The sequence below is a fragment of the Convolutriloba macropyga genome, chromosome 12 (assembly GCF_964194025.1).
Source record: "Convolutriloba macropyga chromosome 12, txConMacr16.3, whole genome shotgun sequence".
In the NCBI taxonomy this organism is placed as follows: Eukaryota; Metazoa; Xenacoelomorpha; order Acoela; family Convolutidae; genus Convolutriloba; species Convolutriloba macropyga.
The window spans coordinates 35,259,163-35,282,735 of record NC_134479.1 but is presented as its reverse complement, the minus strand read 5'-3'; the positions used below and the strand labels follow the sequence as shown (position 1 = coordinate 35,282,735).

Sequence of the window (23,573 nt, the reverse complement as noted above, 5' to 3'; positions counted from 1 at the left end):
GCAAGAAAGCTACAATTCCTGTTTCGGCGTGACTCCGTGGCACTACTCCAATTTGACTTCAAAATTCATGAAAATGTGTGAACAGATCTTAAAAAAAGACAGCACCCCAATACAATTCAAACTCTTTGAATTATAAAAAAAAAATAGGAGCGCTATAATAGCCGACTGAGAAGCTGGGGCGGCTATTAAAAAGTAATTAGGGAACACTAATAAACTGAACGAAAACTAGGAGTAGAATATTAATCTGTCAGATGCTTTTCGACGTAATTTTCCCCAAAAAATCCCCATTCAACCAACGCTACATATAAAGAGACTTACAGACAAAAAGAACACTTAGCAGACAGCAAACAGCAGAAACAATCTAAGAGGACCAAAGGGAAACCTAATGCCCTCGAAATTTACCAGTTTATCCCGTTTTGGAGGACGAAAAATCTGAAGCAACAGACAAACATACCCGGCAGATTTCCGGAAATAGGCGCCGTTGATTCCCATAACTCTATTGGGATTGAAAGAAAAGAAAATATCAACAAAAATTGATTTTCGTATAAAAACGCTTTTAAGTGCGATTTATTTTGATGTCATTTTGTAATTGAACATACTCCTGTCTCTCAGTGAGAGGCTACAGGGTCTAGTATCAATACCAATAAGCATTATAGATAGTAACTAAAACTTATGAGAACAAAGTTCAAGTACCGGGCATCTAAAAATGGGCTTTATGGGTTTATCCCGTTTCTATTTCTGACTTTGATTTTTTTATACTGACTCTCTTCATTTTGAATTGCTCTGCTGAGCAGCTGCTGTTTAAATGGACTTGCAAAAGGACTTGTTTAAAAGGACTGCAAAATGTCGAAAAAGCGGCAAAATGGGTAAAGCGAAAAAAAAAGCTCGACGAAGTAAAAAAAAGGAGCGCTATAATAGCCGGCTGAGAAGATGAGGGCGGCTATAAAACATAACCGAGTAACGTCGAGCGAATTGCTCTCAAAGGGTCACCGAGTCCTTGACTTCGTAATTCAATATCGACCACTTTTCTCCAATGCACTTCACTTATTACTTTTTCAATTCACAGTTACAGATTACCACGCACAATTGAGTACAGTGACCTGATTTTCTAAATTAGAGCGACTTAATTTAAGGGCAAAAATTAATGAAAACGTCACGAAAGTCAAAGAATTCGATTGCTGGGAGACAATTGTTAGACAAACACAATTAGGGTCAGAACAATTTTTGGATTTTTTTCAGCTGAGCGGAGGCTATGCCTATAACCCCTAATACCATAAATTTACTAAAAATGGAGCTATAATTTTGTTGAGGGGAGGGAGGGCTATAATGGGACAATTTTACATATTTTTGTCAGTTTCTATTACTTCAACCGCCGAGATAAAAGATTCAGTTTCGCTTGTATGAAAACTTCAAGGCCTACTTTAATTTGTTCAACACTTACAGACACTGGTGGCGCCCAGAAAGAGGGTGATGATGGCCTCAAGGAAGAAGAGGAAGTTTATGAAGTAGGAGTGGTTGTTTGCAGCCACACAGTTGAACACCCACGGACAGTGATGATCCATCCTCGCGACGCATTGGTTGCAAAATACGCAGTGCTTAGACCTGAAATGAACTTTAATATGATAAAGGTGATCTACTACTTCTGGGAGTTATCTATTCCAGTTCAAATCATAATCAACTTTCTTTACCCTACGGCTAGTAGATGTCAGCCTCATTGGTTAAAATAGGGAGAAGCATAAAATTGTCTGTGATACAATAATTTTTTGCAAAATTTGGGGGTGGTTGTAATTTTCTGTAATTTTAAAGCGGGATTTGAAGTGATAACTGACCGTAGAATTCGAAGAGTAGAAATCATAAGAACAGGAAATTTTTCAAGTAAAACAGCCATATACATATCTAGATTGGATCACTTTTTATTAAATCTTTTATTGAGTAATGTAACTGATTAGTGCGAAAAAAATTATAACACAATTGACCTAAAAATCATTGCGAAAACAATAGAAACAAATGACGTCAAGCAAATAAATTTCACCTGCTGAGTGGAAGGATTTAAAAAAGTCAATCTCTTGACTTTTTCCAGAGTGAATCAAATGGAGGCAACAAAAATTGAGGGAGACGACGAATTAGACAAAAACAAACGGCAGACAATCAAAAACGACTCGACGAATAGTTCAATCTAAACTCTTAACTAACCTACTAGCCTCGCCTAAATCAGAAATATCAAAGGAAAAGAAATAAAGTTTAGCATATACTGCCTTAGGGGTTTTAAAGAGCAGTTACAATTTTTTAGGGCAGCGCAAGTTGGAGGGGGCTGCGGTCTTTGAGGATAGTTTAGCTGCTGAGGGTTTTAGGTAGACGTGGTTGTTTGTGACTGGGATAAGGAGGAGCATTTACTATGGGAGCTCTTGACTTCCAAGATTACCAGCAGCTCCTATACATTAGATTTCAATACATTAAAAACTAAGCTGAAAAATGTTCAATGTTCGAATACAGAATTCAACGCTCTAAAACGGAATTCAATGCGGAAAAGAAAGTAGCCAAAGTTGAAGCATGAATATACTTGCTTCCGCTAAAACATAGCTTCAGGTAAAACTCTTTATCAACCTGACCTAAATCAGTTATATCAATGAAAAAAATGACAACTAACTGCTTAAAAAACTATAAAAAGTGTTTTCAAAATGCAGACAATTTATTAGTTTTGGGGTTTAGGGTTGGAGGAGTATTGGGAGGTGGTGGCCGGTGTCAAAGAGGGGAAGGTAGATTTGGTCGGGGAAGGTATTTGGTGGTGGGTGTGTGTGTGTGTGTGGGGGGGGGGGGGGGGGGTTAAGTAGAGGGTCTAAAACTGAATCAATGTGCGAAAAGAAGAAAGAAGTCCAAGTCATGAACAATCTTGCTTCAGCAATCAAAAACTCTTTTAAAATACTAATACTCAACTTCGAGTTGTAAAAACACCATGAGACCAACACTAGCCTGGCTATAGCTTCACCGCTATTAAAAAGCATGAAAATGCTTTAAAATCACATATCAAAACCGTTCAATAGCAGATTTATTTTTAACTATCAGTTCATGTCTTTATAAAGGATGAACTTTTATTTAAAAAATGGACAATAATCCTTGAAGTAGTTGGATAAAACTACTTCATCAACTCGAGATACAAAGCAGATTTCACAGTTTCAAGCTGAATGCAGCATTTTTTATCCACGGTTCCAAACAAAACTAACACACAAACACAGATTCATTTTTCCCTATTCGAACCCTAAGCGTGGAAAGTACTCAAACTTTCCACGCTTTCCTCAATTTCCAACAAAATTGGCGAGAGCTTTATTTTTGACACTTCAGAACACATTTTTTGATACTTCAAAACCCCTTTCTAGAAAAAATGAGAAAAAAATGGTGGCCGCCGACATTTAATTGTAATGACCCGCCTTGACAACGCAATCCGACACAAAATTTTAAAATCAATTGATTTAATTTCTCAAAACTTTTATATTAATTATTCAAAAATGAATTATTTTCAAATATTGAAACATAACCGACTAACGTCAGGCGAATTGCTCTCAAACGACCGGCGAGTAGTTGGCTTCGTCAGTAGCTAGCCACAGTTTAGTGCGGCTAGCTTTAGCTTGATTCAACTCTGCAACTTTCAGTTTTCTAGCCTGTTTAGTAAATAAATCAAATTCTTATATTGATATTTTAAAAAATTGCAAAATATTGCAAAATCTTCAAAAAAAAATATTAAAAAACATAACCGACTAACGTCGTTCCAATTGCTCTCAAACGACCGGCGAGCGGTTGGATTCGTCAGTAGCTAGCCACGGTTTAGCCTCAGGCTAACTTTAGTTTGATTCGACACTGCAACTTTTAGTTTTCTAACCTTGTAAATAAATCAAAAAAACTGATTTTAAAAATTTGCAAAAATGGCAAAATTAAAAAAACTTCCAGATTTCGCAGTGAAAATGTTCAAAACTATTTTTTTGTCTCTGCATTCATGTCATGTAACTCATCTGCATGACTTGAAAGCTTCGTTGGCCAGTAATGATTGAAAAAGGACAAAAATAACCAAAAATTACAATAGCAAATTTTAACAAAATCTTGCCGAAATTCAAGATATTAAAATCTTCAAAACCATTTCATTGTCTAAAGAGACTACCCAGTATCTCTATTTCAAGCTTTAAATAGTTTAACCGGCCCATAAAGATTCATAAACTTGGAACATACATAATTTCCGAAAATTTGACAAAAATAAATTTTATCAACAAATTGGTAAATCTGGAGTCGTTAAAAAATTGATAGCAATTCCATTAACTCTAGAATCTATGCAATAGCCTATCATCAAACCTTGGAAGAGAACAAGGACCCTGGTGTCGGAAAAAAATTATAAAAAAATCAAAAAGATTCAAAAAATATGAAAATTGCAAATATTTTTAAAAAACTGTTGATATTAAAAACTGGAAGACAATTCATTTACATCTATGCAGTACCTTATAATCAAACCCTCAAGGAGGTTCGCTGTCCCATGGGGTTGAAGAAACCTAAAAAAATAACAAATTTAAAAAAAAAAAAGCTGGTTTTGTCAAAAAACGCTAAAATTCGTGATGTTCAACTGTTGAAAACCGTTCCATTACCGTTACAAGCTATACAGTAACCTATTATCAAACCCTGCAGGAGGTTCGTTGGCCCTTGAGGTTGGAAAAATCAAAAAATGACAAAATTTCAAATAACTTGAAAAATTGCAAGTTTTATCAAATTTTTGCTAAAATTTGTGATAAAATAATGAAAACAACTCCATGGCCACTAAAAAATTTAGTACCCTACTATCAAACGCTATAGGAGACTTCCTAGCTCCGAAAAACTTAAAACAAAAATTAAAACACACCCGGCAGATTGCCGGAAATAGCCGCCGTTGATTCCTATAACTCTATTGGGATTGAAAGAAAAGAAAATATCAACAAAAATTGATTTTTGTATAAAAACATTTCTAAGTGCGATTTATTTTGATGTCATTTCGTAATGAACATACTCCTGTCTCTCAGTGAGAGGCTACAGGGTCCAGTATCAATACCAATAAGCATTATAGATAGTAACTAAAACTTATGAGAACAAAGTTCAAGTACGGGCATCTAAAAATGGGCTTTATGGGTTTATCCCTTTTCTATTTCTGACTTTGATTAATTTATACTGACTCTCTTCATTTTGAAATGCTTTGCTGAGCAGCTGCTGTTTAAAAGGACTCTGAGCAGAATGACTGAAGAGTGAAACTAGCCTAGAGAAGTCAACAAGATTTCACGCAAAATGTTGAAAATGCGGCAAAATGGGTAAAGCGAAAAAAAGCTCGACGAAGTAAAAAAAAGGAGCGCTATAATAGCCGGCTGAGAAGATGAGGGGGGCTAATAATAATGTCAATAAATTTTATAATTCGAAAAATGCATGTTTTATAAAAAAAAATTGCTTAAATTCGCGATGTTAAAATGTTGAAAAACCATTCCATTACCACTAGAAACCATACAGTAACCTATTATTAAACCCTGGAGGTTTGGTTGCTCTTGAGGCTGGAGAAACCTAATAAATGACAAAAAAATTTCAAAAAAGTTGAGGGGTTGGGGGGTGGGGGCAATAGTGGGGGGGGGGGGGAGGGGGGGTTCAACAGTGGGGGTGGGGTGTCTTCAACCTCTTAAGAACCGCCCTTCACACCATAAGTGTAAGTCTCTAAAACAGTTTGAGCTGAAACAGAGCTGAGGGGCTCTAAGAGCACTTAATGCCAGCTGGGCACTACCTGTTTATCCCGTTTTTGAGGACAAAAAGTCAAAAGCGTCAGACAAAAAATCGGTCAAGCGAAAAATCGTATAAAAAAGACCGACAGGACTAATATAATTGCTAAAAACTTCGTTTGAGAGCAATTAATATGAAAAATTTGTCTATGAATGAGTACAAGTAGCTCTCAAACCTATTACGCTAACTGTTCACTTACATAATTGGTGGTTTCGTTGAACAAACTCTAAATTATTAATTTCGTTAAGTGAGATTTTGCATCCAAATAACATTTGAGTTGAAATTTAATGAAAAGTCTAGAATTGTGAAGTTTAATAAATTAATAAAAAGAAACTTCGAACAAACCCTATCGAGATTTAAAGAATTGCGAGATAATTGTCATAGTAGTTGACGAGTCGGTTAGGGATTAGATCCATGGAAGTTTTATCTTTCAGACACCCACCCCTAGACCTTAAAAACGGTCAACCAAAAATTTTTAATGAGGAAAACACACGAGTACAATAATTGCTTCAAGCTTTGCTGGAGAGAAACTAATCACTTAATAATAAATCACTTGGACAAAAATTGTTTAAAAGACGAGCACATCAGTACCTATATATTTGCTCAAATGGTCTTAGAGCAATGAAATGCATTCAAAATTCTTTCATACAAAGACTCACCTTATAGGACGCCTGATGATGCAAGTTGTGCAGAAAGAGGAGAAATCGGCTTGGTCGCTCTCAACATATGAAATTATTGCCTAAAACAGCAGAACATTTAATCTCATTTTTTGGACCGGAGAGATAGGCGGCTAACATCAATTGAACAAACAAAAACTCATTTACCTGCTTTTTAGCTTCCATTGATCTTTTCAAGTAACCAGGATCCGAAAAGACTGTCTTGTAGAAATTATAGCAGAGAAAGAAGGAGAAAAACAGCAGCATCAAATTCGTTTTCCCGCTCACTTCGTTCCAATAATAATGAAACCACGTGAAATACATCAGTACTTTCTGGGCTAAATAGGTAGAAAAGGGTAAAATTTGCACTGAGTTTAGCGTCAAGCAAGATCCGCTGATGTATTTGGCTGTGAGAATAACTGCAGGAATTAGAATTAGTTTGAGCATAAAGTGAAGATAGCTTTCTAGGAGTAACCCAATAAGGCCCATACATACGAAAGGCAGGGTGAAGGTCATTTTGTCGATCGTTTTCTGAAACAAGCATGGCACCATATACTTTCTGTTTGCTTTAATGCCTTGCTAAAATTGCTTCTTTTGGTTTATACATTCCCGTACACATTATACAATGCACTGAAAATAAATTCTAAAAACTCATCAGCAATTGTTGAAGCAATCAAATCTGCTTGTCTTCGCGATTTCTTTGCAAGGTGACAAATTTTATGTAGCTAGCAATTGTTTTGGGGCGTAAGAAGAAAACTTTTGTTAGCTTTCCAATAATGGGTTGTGTATTTTAAACAAGTCGTCCAGCTGCAGTTTTAATGTCGCAGAAAATTGAAGCTAATGCTTCAAGTTGTTAACTTAAGATATCTGATTCAGAGATGAAACCAAAATAGCGGACAGGTGGCCCAAAAAAGAGGACAGATTGCGAGTTTCATAGATCTGCATTCTGAAATGATAAACATAGCCGGCCAATTGTCGAAAATAGGCGCCGTTTACCCGTTTAAGGCACATCGCGATTAAAACTGAAAAAGACGAGATAGAAATTGACAGAATTTTTCTAAGTGTCAAAAGAGTTCTAACTTGCGCAGTTTGAGTCAGATTCAAAAATTATGATTAATTCAGCTCCTAAATTGAAAGCTAACAGGGTTAAAACTAATGCCAGCTAGCAATCGCTCTGATAAACTTTGATAACCTGATGCATAACAACCAAATGACCGGGCTATATTGGTTTATCCCTTATCTTTGACCGTTTCCACTATATTATCTTTTGATTTTGACAGTATTCACTCTGTATTGCGTCATTCAATGAGAGAAAAAAACCATTCAGTTGAAACAGTGAGTGAAATAAGTGAGCAGTCAAATGCAAAAGTCGTGACTCAAGTTAAACGAAAAGCATGATCGAATGGTTCAATGAATTGCAAAGGCAGCAGGACAAGTTCTTACCTACAAACCACAGAACATTTATTCAATAAACAGAAAAACGTAGATATAGAACAAACTATGAATAGATTGCCAAAACCATTAAAATATTTTGATCCAAAGACCCATAAAACAAAAACAGTATAACATAGCCGGAATAAACAGATACATAATTGAGTAAGAAAAAGGTTATCACAGCCACCTTAAAAAATTTAATAATTCAAAATTTATCATTGAGACATTTTCGTGTTAAAAAAACTGGCAACAGAGGTTCAATCCCAAAGCCCCTGCGTAAAAATCAGAAGCATAAACCATTTGACTATTAGACCATTGTTACCGTTTATTTTACAATCAATTTTGTTTTAGCAACAGACATAATTTCTGATTGCTCAAAATTTAGGTCACATAATTGAGTTAGAAAAAAGTTATCGCAGTCACCTTAAAAACTTTAATAATTCAGAACTTTATCATTGAGACATTTTCGTGTGCAAAAAAATGGCAACAAAGGTTCAATCCCGAATCCCCGGCGTAAAAATCAGAAGCATAAACCATTCGGCTATTAGAACATTGTTACCGTTTATTTTACAATCAATTTTGTTTTTTAGCAACAGACAATTTCAGATTGCTCGAAATTTAGGTCACATAATTGAGTTAGAAAAAAGTTATAGCCGTCACCTTAAAAACTTTAATAATTCAGACCTTTATCATTGAGACATTTTCGTGTTAAAACAATTGGCAACAGAGGTTCAATCCCAAATCCCCGGCGTAAAAATCAGAAGTATTAACCATTCGGCTATTAGACCATTGTTATCGTTTATCTTACAATCAATTTTATTTTTTGTAAGAAAATTTTATTTTTTGTAAGACATAAATTATGATTGCTCGCAAATTAAGTCACGCAAAGAGCAAGGAATCAGGCGTGAAAAAGTCACTGAAGAAGTCAAACGGAAGAATGAATAGAAAAAATGTAACAAAAACAAGGAGCACACGAGTATAGCTACATACAGCTTCGAGGCCATAAAAATCAAAAACAGATAGCCGTATTTGAACAAAAAGGCACTAGCGAATTTGTTTTCAACGCTCACTCTACTTTATACATAAAATGAAAACATTCACGTCCCAAAACCACTCGGATTTTTGCGTGTGACTCAGATCTTGAAAAAGACAGCGTCCCAAGGAAAATTCAAATTTTTTGAAATGTAAGGAGAGCGAAAAGCTGTTGCGAACCTGACGGCGAATACTAACAAACATAGCCGACAGATTGCCGGAAAATAGCCGCGATAGACACTCGCGGCCTTCCATGAATTGAAACACCTAAAGAAATAAGATAGACAGATCGACCACCAGTCCTTCAATAGACCACTAGACTTTTCGGGTTAGCTTCGGACTGTCAATTTTTTGACACATACGTTCTATAATGAAAACTCCCTTAAAGAGCTATTTCAAAATTGATATTCGAGATCAAAAACTCAAGACCAATAATCACAAATTAGGGCATATAAGATTGGCACTACTTAGATGCACACTATTAACTAGTAAATCTTCATACATAAAAAATTAAAGTTCCATAAGTGAGTTCAGAAGTCATTTTTTGAGTGACGTAAGTCATGAAATTGACCTAAAAGCAGATAGACATCACGTACACAAATTTTAACTGCAAAGCAATAGAAGTCACTGAAGTCAATTCCAAGAAGTCAATTCCAAGAAGTCAGGTCGTAAGAATCATCGATGGAGACAACGAATTAAAAAAAACATAGCAGGACAAGTCCTGACGTCCAATTCAAAGAACTTTCATTGACTAAACAACAAACGACTTATAACGGACTATGAGTGAATTGGGAAAAACATTTCTAAAAAAATCAGATAAAAAATTTAAAAAACAAAAAATTGGTGTCAAAATGCCGCATGTGAACAAAACACCACTAGCGAGAAATGAAAATTTGGTTCAAACAAAAAACAAGGCCTAGCATTAGCTATTAATGGATTGGGAAAACCATTTAGACAAAACCCGATCCAAAAAAATCGAAAAAACAGTAAAAATCAAAGTGAAATTGCCGCATGTGAACAAAAAACCACTAGCGAGAAAGCGAATTTTTGTTCAAACACCATTTTCTCACTCTACTTTAAATTTGGAGCGAAAAAATTTCACGCCGCAAAACCACTCGCTTTTTTTGCTCCGTTTCCTGTTTCGGCGTGACCAAAATCACTACTCCAATTTGACTTCAAAAATCATGAAAATGTGTGAACAGATCTTAAAAAAGACAGCGCCCCAATACAATTCAAATTCTTTGAATTGTAAAAAACAACGATGTCCCCAAAAATAGCCGCTATCGCTTCGCGGCTATTAAAAAACAGACCTAAAAAGAGAAAATTCTCTTCTAGTGACACATACGCAGTCGACACTTTATCGACTTGAGTTAAAGCAGAGAAAAATACTTTTGAAGGGGATAAAGTCATTTTTGAGAGCAAAGTTACGTGAGGCCAAAAATCTCATAACGCGAATCAACAGAGCTCGCTCCACTAAGAGTGAAAGCTCTTTTTCACTCCACTTCCTGTTTCGACAGGACAAAAATCACTACTCTAATTTGACTTCCAAAATCATTTGACCGAAAATCATCAAAATGTGTGGACGGATGGATCTTACAAAAGAGAGCGCCCAAATATAATTCAAATTCTTTGAAGCGTTAAAATCAAAAAAGATTGCCAACAGTAGCCCCCATCTATCTCTTAATAACCGACTAACGTCGGCCTAATTATTCTCAAACGAGCGGTTGGCTTCGGTAGTAGCATCTGCGGGCTAGGTAAGTTATAATTACGGCGTGCATTAGTGAAGGCTGAGCGGGAGGCTGTTCGAGGCGCAGGGTCCAAATCGCCGGGTGGTAGAGCATGGTGAGCTTGGGCTCTCCTCAAGTTCCGGTGATTCGCATATTCTGAGACCAGTAAGGGGTAAGGCTCTAAAGAGTTGTTCAGCCATTTAATGTCCTCTGCGCTTTATCTTTTTATCCCGTTTTCCATGACGAGAAGTTAAAACCGTCGACGAAAAATCAGTCAAGCAAAATATTGCAATATTACATTAAAATCATCAGAACATTATATACAACATAAATTTAAGTTTGTCCGTAGCCAAAATGATGCGTAAACTCACCCCAGTAATTTTTACTATTAAACATAGTAAAACTATGTAGACTAACATCGGAAAAATTAATCTCGAATGACGCGCGAGTAAATTTAATTCAGGGGCTGCAGCCTAGATAAATTTTTCTTTGTGCGCGCAAAAACAACAGACTAATGTACGATTCTGTCACCTTGACTGAGGCAATAACCTCTCGGCTATCAGGGCCTTATTATCGTCTCTTTAACAATCGGTTTTGTTTAAACAACCTTTATTTCGGAGGGAGTGCAATTGAAATCACTCATAAATCAAAAAGAAATGCGTGGAAGTCATTTGAGAAGTCAACGATTACTGCAGATGAAAAGCGCAAAAACGGTAATGTGAAAAATTTGCATAAAAAAGACACACATTCGCCTTAATAACCGACTAACGTCGGCCTAATTATTCTCAAACGAGCGGTTGGCTTCGGTAGTAGCATCTGCGGGCTAGGTAAGTTATAATTAGGGCGTGCATTAGGGAAGGCTGAGCGGGAGGCTGTTCGGGGCGCAGGGTCCAAATCGCCGGGTGGTAGAGGATGGCGAGTTTGGGCTCTCCTCAAGTTCCGGTGATTCGCATATTCTGAGACCAGTAAGAGGTAAGGCTCTAAGAGAGTTGTTCAGCCATTTAATGTCCTCTGCGCCTTATCTTTTTATCCCGTTTTCCATGACGAAAAGTTAAAACCGTCGACGAAAAATCAGTCAAGCAAAATATTGCAATATTACATTAAAATGATGAGAACATTATATACAACATAAATTTAAGCTTGTCCGTAGCCAAACTGATGCCTCTCTTCTACGTAAACTCACCCCAGTAAATTTTATTATTAAACATAATTAAACTATGTAGACTAACATCGGAAAAAATAATCTCGAATGACGCGCGAGTAAATTTAATTCAGGGGCTGCAGCCTAGATAAATTTTTCTTTATGCGCGCGAAAACAACAGACTAATGTACGATTCTGTCACCTCGACTGAGGCACTAACCTCTCGGCTATCAGGGCCTTATTATCGTCTCTCTAACAATCGGTTTTGTTTAAACAACCTTTATTTCGGAGGGAGTGCAATTGAAATCACTCATAAATCAAAAAGAAATGCGTGGAAGTCATTTGAGAAGTCAACGATTATTGCAGATGAAAAGCGCAAAAACGGCAATGTGAAAAATTTGCATAAAAAAGACACACATTCGCATATTTGCATCTCATCCCAGAGCAGTTAATCACTTTTGCCGAAGATAAAACGACGTGAAGTAGAAAACCTTGACTTTAGTGGAGATATTATTTTGGCGAGACTTTAGAAAATACGGTTGCTTTTCGAGACTTGTCATGAAATGTTTCAGCCGACCTATGGTCCAAGCCATAAATAATCAATACCACAAAAAGTAGTCTAATTACAGATTTAGCTTACAGGATTTTTATGAAAAGTCCTCCAATTTCTCCTGGCAGTGAGCTCAGTGACTTGGATATGTTTCTCAATGCGCTTTTTCATCACAATGTTTGTCACTGTCTTCAAAGCCGACTTGACCGATTCTCCCTAAAAACATGCAGAATACGCCTTAATATGTTCTATTATATATTTTATATAACATATATATAATATGTTCTATATATTGTTTTTAAGATGATAGAACTCAGTGCATTTACCTTTTTGTTGGGAATATCGAGTGATGCATTGCAGTTGAGCAGCTTCGTCACTGCCGAGTAGTTGTTCGTTCCCAGAGCATAATGCAAAGCCGTGTTGCCGAACGATTTATCAGTCTAAAAAAAAACAAACATTTTAAAACACAATTTCTTCATTTCATGCAGAGAAAATCAACCGTAATTTTTTCTTCGTCGCCACTTTTATAAGTTATTTGCAGCTCAGATAAAATCAAATGCTTTTGAAAATTCACAATCTATACAAATTTCACAATCTATTATTTTTGCGAAACAGCGCAATAAATTTTGATCAGTTCAAAACGGGTTAAAAGCACAAAACTTTGGTCATAAAATGCATTCTGGTCAAATTCGGACGAATTGTTCAGCAGGTATTGACTGTGATATATTAAGGTTAACTGATGTTCTCAGCATTTTGCAACAGAAGACCCCAGTGGTCTCGTTATCTGTCCTCAATTTCTATCGTAATAACGAAATTAATTCTTTCTTTCTTTATGAATCACAAATCTATAATAGTTACAAAACTATAATAGTTACAGAAACTTTTTTGCTATAGTTACAAAACATGCATTTTCTTAAATGTTTGGCGCTTATACACAGAAAAATGTTTGCTGCTTACAACCGATAAAAAAATTATCGGTTAGACCAAAACTGCACTAGAAACAAGTAACTCAACGAAATGCTTCATCAAAAATTACTCGAATAATCAGTATGATGTCAATTCAATACTGACCTTGTTAACACTTGCTCCAAGGTTTATGAGAAGTCGAGTTGGGTCTTCTCTGAAATAAGGTACAGGTGCAAACATTATCAACTGAATCCCTGATTAACAGTGTAAACATTTATTGAATTTCGCTCAAACAAGTTTAAAAATGACATATCTCAGCAGTGCCAGATTCTACAAACATAACCGACTAAACGTCGGAAGAATTGCTGTTGAACGAATAGTGGGAGCTCTAATCAATTGCAGCCTGCTTCAGTCGGGGGGGAGCCTAAATGGGACTAAGAAGTTCAATAGTGGGCTTCAAATAACCACATTAGAGGTTAACATATACCACTATTAAGTGAAAAATGGCACCAGTTTCGGCGCACTTTTCATTTGACTTTTAGTATTAAATTGCCGCCAATTGAGTTCAACTGCTTGAAATTGTGATTGAGAGAAAATTTTAGATCACGCGAAATGCAAAAAGTCAAGGGCGTAAAAGTCAATCAAAAAGTCAAAATTGTCAAGCGAAAATTTTGCATAAAAAAAAGACACACACGTTTACAATAATTGCTATGAACTACGTTCAAGAGCAATTAAAAACCAGACTTTCCTATATATAATGCCAGATTTCAAACTTCGAAGTTTGGATTTCAAACAAGGTTACTCTGCAAAATTCACTATGAAATTCCGACTTATAGCTCCAATCACTGCGGCTCTTGACGAATGCCGGATTGTTTCAAAGATTTCATGAGAGTCACCTAACCTATCCTTTAGTAACGTTCAGAACTCCAACATCAAATTACAAGTCTTTAACTTTAGACAGGATGTCGTTATCAAACATCAATTTTTATTCTAGTTAGCACATAGCATGACAAATCTGTTACATTGATTAGAACCCTTTGCCCCTTAACGAACGAAAACATTAATCTGCGACATCTCTAATTGACCGACTAACCTTACAACACCACTTTTTAATCCTGTTAGCATCACTTTAAGATGACTCCTCCAAAACGGCTTCAATCATAGCGAAGTAACACAACATATTGAAATCTATTAATCCTTCGTCGCCCAGTTATACAAATTTTTCTTTTCAAAAATAGCAATAAACGGAAATTTAGAGAAGAACAGAGTTTCACCGAAATGAAGTCCTCTTACCCAGAGCTGTGCAGTATTGCGTGCATTAGAGCCGTACGTCCATTCTGCTCATCAGTGCAGTCTACGTCACACGCTCCAGTTGCAATCAGGTAGGCCACAATAGGCGTGTGACCACTTTGGGATGCAACATGCAAACTGTTCAGACCTGAAATTTGCAGCAGCATAGATTTTTTTGCTCTAGTTAAACAATTTTCTGCGTTTTGTTGGTCTAGTTAAACAACCCCGACCAACAAAACGCAGAAAAACCAGATGTCAAATATTTTGTCTTGCAAATCATTCATAAAAAGTAACTCCAAAACACAATTATCAATAAAGTCTGTGATATCATTCAGGCAATTAAAGGTAACATAGAATTGACAAAAAACAATACAAACTGAATTAAAGCAAGATATTACGAAACAGAGATAAAAAACTAATATAACTGACAAAAAGGACAAAAGTTAAACGATTCTGATCAATTTTAAAAAAGAGCTGAAAATCAAGTTAATCGCTTTATTAGAACCCGAGGAAAACAAATTGCAGTCGATAAAGATCCAATGACCGTTCAGACTACAGTTTACTGATATCGCTCAAAGGCGAGACTTCATCTACAAGTCTAGCAATTTTTTGAGGGTCAAAAGAAATCCAAAGCGAATTGACTGAAATAATGTATGCCACAAAATTCCAACAGGCTGAAAAACAGGCTGATAAAACGGATAGCCTCTCTTCACCTGGAAAAGATAAAACGGATAACCTCTCTTCACTTTGCTTTATAATTTTGTCTGAATCGACTACGACAACAACCGAGCAGAATGAAAGGGAGAAGCCGCAAAATTTGTCAACTGTAAAGTAGGAGTGTCAATGTATAATAGGAGTTCGAATGGCAAATTCAATGCTCAATAAAATGCATTTAAAAGAATAAAGTAGAAGTGAGAGACTTATCCTGCAAAAGTCAAACGCAACCTCGCCAAAGATAGGTTTAAGATCAGAAGGAAAGCGCAAATAGAATAAAACATTGATGCTCGTGTTCACCTGGAAGACGCGAAAGAAGCCGAACGGGCACATAGTTAAATACCATTAAATGAGAATTGAAGCCGAATAAATCAAGATCGCTGATTGGTCGATTCTAAACAACAACCAACGTCAATTTTGTAATCACAAATTTGTTTTTAACTGTCATCGCAAACTCAACCCGCAAGGACCCGAGCTCGCACTATTAAAATCAAGCAAAGAAAGTTCGCCATTTCTTAATTCTTCAGTACTTTAATTTAGAGCATCAGATTGTCACTCCAATGAGACCTTATACTGATTCAACATTTCTTTCTGCGTCTAATTACAGGTGTCTATTGACAGGTGTTGATTGATTTTCTATTTTAAAAGCCCTCCATTCATCCTTAGCGATTATTGACACGTTGACTTTCTTCTGAAAAAATAACGAAAGTTTACCACGTCTCAGGTGATAAAATTCTTATAGACAATTTAGGATATTTACAAAATTGAGGAGTTTTTCTTACGAAATTGAATAGCTTACTCATACATACTCTTCATATGCATACGCTCACTGTTTCTGAAGTTCCATAAAAATGTAGTTACAATTTCCCACTGAAAAATTATCCCACAGTACTTACAAATGATAAGTTCACGTCTGCTTCGTAGTCTCTTACTACTATGAATGATTCGGAGTTTTTCAAACTTTCAATGGGGGAGGGTTTGCATTTTAAAATCACAAGCTCGGATAGTACGCAAGCGGCAAAAGTCAAGCCAAGTAAGGAAAAATTATTAATACTGCAAGAAATTGCCAAAAATTGTTAAAATTTATCAATTTCCTTAAGTTCTCTCAATGAAAACACTATTTTACAAAAAAAATTGTAATCAATTGATAACTAAATAAACTTGGTCGCTTAACATTCGCTTTAAATCACAATGAACGCAATAAATTTAAACAAGGACCGAAAAAATCAAATCAAAAATGATCATGAAAAAGACCAAAGAGACAGAACAATATTTAAACGCAAAAAATCATATGTTACCAAAACCAAGCCCTATGAATAACCTCATAAAAAGAGGGTTGTTCAAAATTTGCAATTGAAGCTAGCAAAACCTCATTGTCTTATTACGTTAAAATCAATTGCAAACATACTTGAAAAAAAATCCAAAGGAAATTGTTCCAAAAATTCACAAACAAAAAAGTAAAAGGAAACAAGATAAAAATTATTAGTTCAAATTGATAATTTTTAACTAAAAAAGGCAGGGCGAATAAAACTATAGGTCTCAGGAGAATTTTAGAACCAAAAATGCTAGAATGAGGAGAATACATACATTGTGAAGAAATATAATAATTAGCGATTTCTGAAAAATCAAAAAAGTAAGTTGGAAACTCTTAAAAATCAAAACAAATAAATGAGGTTAAAAAACATGAACTTTTTGCCATTAAGCAATCGAAGTTTAAGAACATTACATAGCCATCTTCCTGTCTAAGTTAGAAGTAAAAAAAAGCTCAATTTCGCAACAGTAAAACAAATTAAAAAAAAAACAACAATGCTCAAAAAATGGTTAAAGAATTTCATTGTATTTTGAACAGCTATCGCCAAAAACAGTTCAATTGGCAACAAAACGAATCCAAAAACACCGATGGCGCACCAAAAGAATTTTTATGGCAAAAAAACTCAAAGTAAAAACAAAAAACTCAGAAAACTTTGACAAAAACCGCCAAGATCGAATCGTATGTGTACAAATTTATAAATCAAAAACACCTCACGTCAACAGCTCTCACAATTACTGTGGTATTGATTTCAGATGATTGCATATTCATGCCGCATTGATCAAAATTTACTTCAACAAAAAACTAAGTTACAATAAAAAAAAATGGGCCAAATTGACGAAAACACGGCTAAAGGCTGTCATCTATATGCGCCAATCTCTCAAAAACTCTTTTCGAAGTCAAAAAGTCATTCACTGAATGCAGCGCGTGAACAAAAAACTGCTCTCGCTCAGAAAAACTTAGTTCACACGGCAATTTCACTCATTTTCACTATTAGGTCAAAACGCCGCCTGAACAAATCGTACTTCCGGTAGAAAAAACCTCAAGAAAACCAATACTCCTCTACGAGTCGTTAATAATATTAGCACCACTAAAATAGCCGGCTGAGAAGCTGAAGCGGCGATTAATAATCAGCCTGTCTCATAATTTTGCAGATTTTAGGTATTTCCAAGCGATTTTTACTACGGCGGAAATTTTGGTATACCTCTGCGGCGTTATGAAGAAAATTTAAACTTGGCTTACCGTTAACGTCCGTGACCAAAGGACTTGATCCATAATGCAGTAACAGAACAACCATCTGCAAATGCCCCTGTCTAATTGCCCACTGAAGGGCATTTGTGTTCAGGTCTCCGCACTTTCTGTCAATTATGGCTCCTTTCATAATTAGATATCTGACTATGGATACCCTGTTGTTTATAGACGCCCAATGCAGAAGTGAAATTCCTTCTTTGTCCAATTGATTCACATCTGTCTGTCCCGATTCTATCATCTTTCGCACAACGTCGAATTTACCTAAAGTAGTCCTCTCATATTAACGCTCAAATAATCGCCACCCAGAAAACAAATATGATTGAACCTGTTAGTTATCACTAGTAGACGTGTCTAACTTGGAAAAGAACCATAATTTAGATTCTAGTAAAGGCTCCAGTAGAGGAAATGACTTTCCCTAAGATTTGAAATTCTTCTAAATTTAGAGGCCTGTTGAATCTGGGATATTTTAGTTTTTTGGGTCTTTCCCATTACAGCCCCCCCCCCCAACCCATGGTAGTGGTCAGATAACCTAGAAATTGGATGCTAAAGAGTTTTATGATTTTTGTAGGCGCAGACTTGTTTCAGGCCCTCTTTCGAAACACAAACCAACTTTTGAGTTTTGTCATAACAACATTAAACAATGAATAATTATCATAACTAAAAAATTAGCTAAGGTGTTCATATTTATTGTGAAAACCACCATCATTATCGACAATATTACTTATATTTTTAAAAATAAAACTGATTTTTCATTATTTTTCATCTTTTAACAAAAATATAAATGAAAATTAAATTTTCCGAAATTTTATGACAAACTCCACCATGATCTTCCCAACAAGCAACCCCACCCTCAGCGCATCTGCTTCTTACTTATTAAAAATGATCTGTTCTGTTTTGCCTCACTCCCCATATTTTCATACCACTCAATTCGAATTGATGTGTACTTATATAGCACGTTATGAAAAAAGGTGGGTCTTTCCCATTATAGCCCCCAGCTCAGTGGTCAGATAACATATAGCCCCCGTCCCCCAATCATGGTAATTATACCATAATGGTGAGGGCTATAATGGGAAACTCTTTTTTTGCCAATTATGGTGTTCTCTCTACTTTACCCACTATTTTCATTGCAATTAACGTAAGAATTTTTACATATGATTATGAATAACTAAACAAAGAAACGAATCGTTAAATTTTTTAAGCGCTCCCATAGACGGGCCTTAATTACCATATTGTGTCGCTTGAACGATGTCTGTGTTGGCTCCAGAAGGCAGACCATCAGCAGACGTTCCATCAGTGGTTTGCGCCTCTTCTGGATAATCTATTTTTTCAAAATGACCTATTAGCCCAGAGTTACAGTCCGGATCTTTTTCTTGCTGCATGTTTACCCTGAAAAAAAGCAAAATTAAAAAAGAGAACGATTATTAACCCTCCAGTCAGAATTTATTAAACCTCCAGGCAACACAAAACTTCATTTGCAATTTGATCGGCACGATACATAGTGCTATACAAAAATCTTAAAAAATTGAATTTCTGGATCTATACTAACCCCCTCCTAAACCACCCCCAGTTGGTGATGGGTATATGATGGTAAATACACCATGATGTGGGCCTATAATTTCATGGGGGGCTATGAGAGAGAGAGTTTAGGCTTCTGTGGGTCTTTCCACATGGGTTTGCACCCTTCATATAACGACTGAGCTGAGCTTCTGCACCGGGTTACAATGTCCACAGCTGCAGTTGAAAGCCCAGGAACATAAGTTGACTTCCGAATAACTTTTGAACAAGTAGTTCCAGTATATTTTTGATAAATATTTCTTATCAATTTGATCGAGATCGACGTTCCCTACTTTTCGTATTATATTTAGTAAATAACTGGTTCTTTTCCAGAAGTGAAAGACCCGAATTCTCTGAAGCTCAGAAGATCTTACGCAGTGATGACTCCTCTGCTATTGGTTGATCAATTTCCGTACTTCATTTATCGGGATTGTTCAAAATATTTAGCAGATGCGGTTACTGCTTTCCCGACAACAGTCGGCACACTGGCAGCGAGACTCATGCGGAATATTTTATATCTTTAGTTAATTGAGCGTGTTACAATAGAGTGGTTAGCTCTGATTGTACTTTTGTTGTTCAATGAATGAATTTAATCCTCCTTTTGGTCAGTACCCAATATCGGTTCCATCATCCTGGTAAATTTATCCTGGTAAATTTATTCGTCAGTACCCAATATCGGTTCTATCATCCTGGGAAATTTATCCTGGTAAACTAACGAAGTCAACACATGTATCGGTTTCGTTGAAATTGTTCGAAGCCCAAGCTTTGTTTAATCAAATGTCTATTTTGTTTTCTTTACACCTGCAAAATTTGTGTCAGCCATAAATCAGTTAATAAATTATCCTTTAAACTAAACCTTTGACATTGAAACCCAAGGTTTTTAGTGCAACTTTTTTGGATCTTCTCAATTTGTGCCCCATCACATCAGTACGTTATGCGTCCTCAATTCTTTTGTCGATCATTGACAGTATCTTTTTTCCGGCGTTGGTTTGCCAAATACTGGATGTAGTGTTCCAGCTGCGGAAGCTCTGACCGCAATTGGTCATTCATTTTCTGCTTCTCTGCAAAAAATTTCTCTAATTTTATGGCGAATTGTTTGAAAATTGACTCTGTTTTAAGTCTGCTTTGGCGAAAAGGCTACAATGTAGGTTTTCATCACTTACATTTAAGTTAGTATTCATTGACCACTGATATATTTCACAAATCAACTTCTTCAACGATTCTTCATATTGTTGAAAACTGCTGTCCTCTAGTTTGACATTTGGATACAGCCGTTTACTTGCAGTAAGTGTATAATTATGATACAAAACTTTTGTAAGAGGATCCATATATCTAATAGATGAAAAATTTTGACCCTCTTTTAAAACAAAAACTTCATCTGTGCAGAAAGGCAGCTTAGTTTTTGTTGCTACCAACTTGGCACAATTCTAAACATATGAAACTGATCCTGCTCTTTCAACATGATTTCCTTTCTCGGCAAGCCTTACTGATTGATTCACGACCCTTTTGATAGCTCAATCATTCTTTGAAATTTCAGTTTTTGAATTTCAAATTAGCGCGTTCTCATTTTCATAAAAAAAGTTCCATTCTTTTTTAGTAGCTCAAAATTCAAGGTCTCAGCAACGCTTGAAACAAACATTTTCTTGGTTTTTTAAAGATTACCAGTTGTCAGTTCTGATCTTTTCTCGGAATAAAAAACATCTGGGACTTTGGTTGTTTATACCTGCTGTCTACACCAACTAATTGCTTTTTCCTCTAAAATGTTTAATGCGAAATCTTCATATTTCTTTTTGCGTAAAATTTTGCCGACGATAAAGGAGATTGCTTAAAAAGTTTTAAATTTTGCTTTCTGTTACCAAAAATTTTTGCAGGGTCCTCTGTATTAAAATTTTTGATCGTTTCACGTATTTGCTTACCTCAATTTTCAAAAAATAGTTTTATAAGTCGTCTTCAAAATTTGTCGTTTTGATTAAAACACTTGTCAAAATATCCAAGGGATCCTTTAAGTGTAATTGGATTCTTTGTAGTAGGGTCACAACGTGTTCCCATGTAACATTTTGCTTTAAATACCACCTTTCCGAAGAATTTTTCTCCTGTAGATGAAACCCACTCTACAGGCTCATATACAGAGCGCCTTTGCGTCCTTTTTTCCATGAAAATTTGACTATGCTTCTCGACATAAGTGGTTTCATTCGCTTTTCACAAAATTTTTTCGTTACAAACCTGTTGACTCTAAACGCCCTATCTCTGAAACCTGTTATAGTGAATTCTTTTTCTGTCAAATGTTCCTCCAAGTTCTCTTTTCTAAAGAGTATAATGATATTAGTAATTATTGTTTTGAATTTTCTGTAACCGTAAACGACATCGTCATTTACGTTGCTTTTTTAAGTGCATTCTTGGTGTATGCTTCTTCATTCATGCTGAATTTTATTTTAGGCTCCAGCTGGACATCAAAAAATATCAGATTACCTTTTCTATTGTTTTAGATACTAGAAATTTGTTATTGCAGTTTGTACTGCAATCCAGAGAATTGACTTTTTTGATTAATTATTGTCAACATTTTAGCAGTATAGGTTGATACAAGATGAAAGAGAAGAAATGGCTAACAAGGCCAGCTACAAACATGGTAAAACTCCATCACACGATGCTTAGGACAAACTTGCCTAGCCTTTCGAATCCAATATTCCCTTCTGAATTTTATTGAAACAATAACATCATCAACTGCTAATGTACTCTTTATCATTCCATCATTCTTAATAAATTAATTTTTAAGTTTATTAGGTACCGATTTTGATCGGCTGCTGGACGTTGAAGCCTTTTGTGATGCCTTGAGATTAGTATCAATCTTCAATCTTTTCTTCAGTACTTCTTTTCTTTTTTGTGTTTTTCTCTGGTTTTGAAATATTTATTTCTTCTCCTTTCCAGTATAATCGCTAGGTTTCAAATAGGTTTCAACTCCTCCCTCGACAACTTTCTTTGCCTTCTCTTGTTTTTGGTGGTTTCTTGCTCTGATTATGTAGCTTCATTCTCAGACGTGTCATTTGTAGCATTTATTGAATTTTTAGCAATCTAAACTTCAGATCAATTTTTTGAGTTTAGATTATTTTCACTGTGTGTGGATGATTCTATTTAAATTATAACGTCATCATTTGAGCTGTCCAAATAGACATTTTTCTCCTTGACTCTTGTATTTGGTTTCGCCAGCGGCTCAGAAGTGAACGGCTTTCTTGTGAACTGCTCGTGTTTTATATTTTTTCGGTCGGTCATAGTGACCTTAATAGCTTTCTTCATTTTTTTGTCTTCTACGTTGAAAACCAAAAGGTTTATTATTTCAACTAATAATTATGATCCTCTGTTGAAAGAGACAAAGTTTCTCCTTTCTCCTTCTTTTTACCGTTGAGTTGAAAACTAACACTCCCTCTCCTACTTTAAAAATCGATCCACACTTACTGCACTTACTGCAATCATAATAGGTCTTTGGGCGTTCTTGTTCAGCATCCAAGAATTCCCGCATCAACTGATGCATTTCCTGTTGTTTTTTACTGCTAAAACATAGTCACCTAGTATTGCATGCATTGCGGTCTATGGTGTGCTAAAGATGAAGTCTTTAGCTAGTGACATTTAAAAACCCAATACCACATTCGGTGGGCAGTACTAGGCTAAAGTTTGGATTGATGATCGACAGACAATTGTCCTTAACGGTAAGAATTCGGTTCATTCATCTTGAAAATGGCCTGTATATTTGGAGACGCATTCTTTATTTTCGATTTTTTCTTTCAATCATCACGTTCCCTTGTGAGTTGTGATACCTTAGACCACAAGGTATGTAATTGAGGAGCAAATGTATGTCCAAAATTCTGATAGTGGATTCGAGGCACGAATCCAATATTTTTAGTTTAGCTTGAAATTATAGCATTCACAATTATTGTGCAAAGGTGTTACGACTGTAACTCTATTTTCAAATCAGGGAATACTGACTCGATTTTATTACAAAACTATTCTCATTCCAAAACAGGAGAGATTGACAAGCAACTGAATTCAAGATTATGCTGACAAAGAATGACATTATAATAAGCAACAAAAGTGGGACGTATGGACGTATTTGAAACCTTGACTTTTAAGTCGGAGGTCAAGATTACCTCAGTGAATAACTAGAAGTTAACGAATGAACTGAATGATTTTACGGCAAGTAAAAATTTTGTACTTATTTTGATCCTCTGATATGTATATATCGCATATC

General features: G+C 35.7%; 1 protein-coding gene across 1 annotated transcript; it reads right to left on the bottom strand.

The window, feature by feature from the left end:
* Positions 1-955: 955 nt before the first annotated feature.
* Positions 956-19,165, bottom strand: LOC142350302 (palmitoyltransferase ZDHHC17-like). The gene is made up of 9 exons (XM_075402112.1): positions 19,005-19,165; positions 17,771-18,040; positions 14,509-14,653; positions 13,381-13,429; positions 12,636-12,749; positions 12,400-12,525; positions 6,594-6,956; positions 6,429-6,508; positions 956-1,602 (listed from the first exon to the last, which is right to left on the bottom strand). Exons 1-9 carry the CDS (start codon positions 19,156-19,158, stop codon positions 1,431-1,433), a joined length of 1,473 nt encoding a protein of 490 aa, XP_075258227.1. The 5' UTR covers positions 19,159-19,165; the 3' UTR covers positions 956-1,430.
* Positions 19,166-23,573: the final 4,408 nt, after the last annotated feature.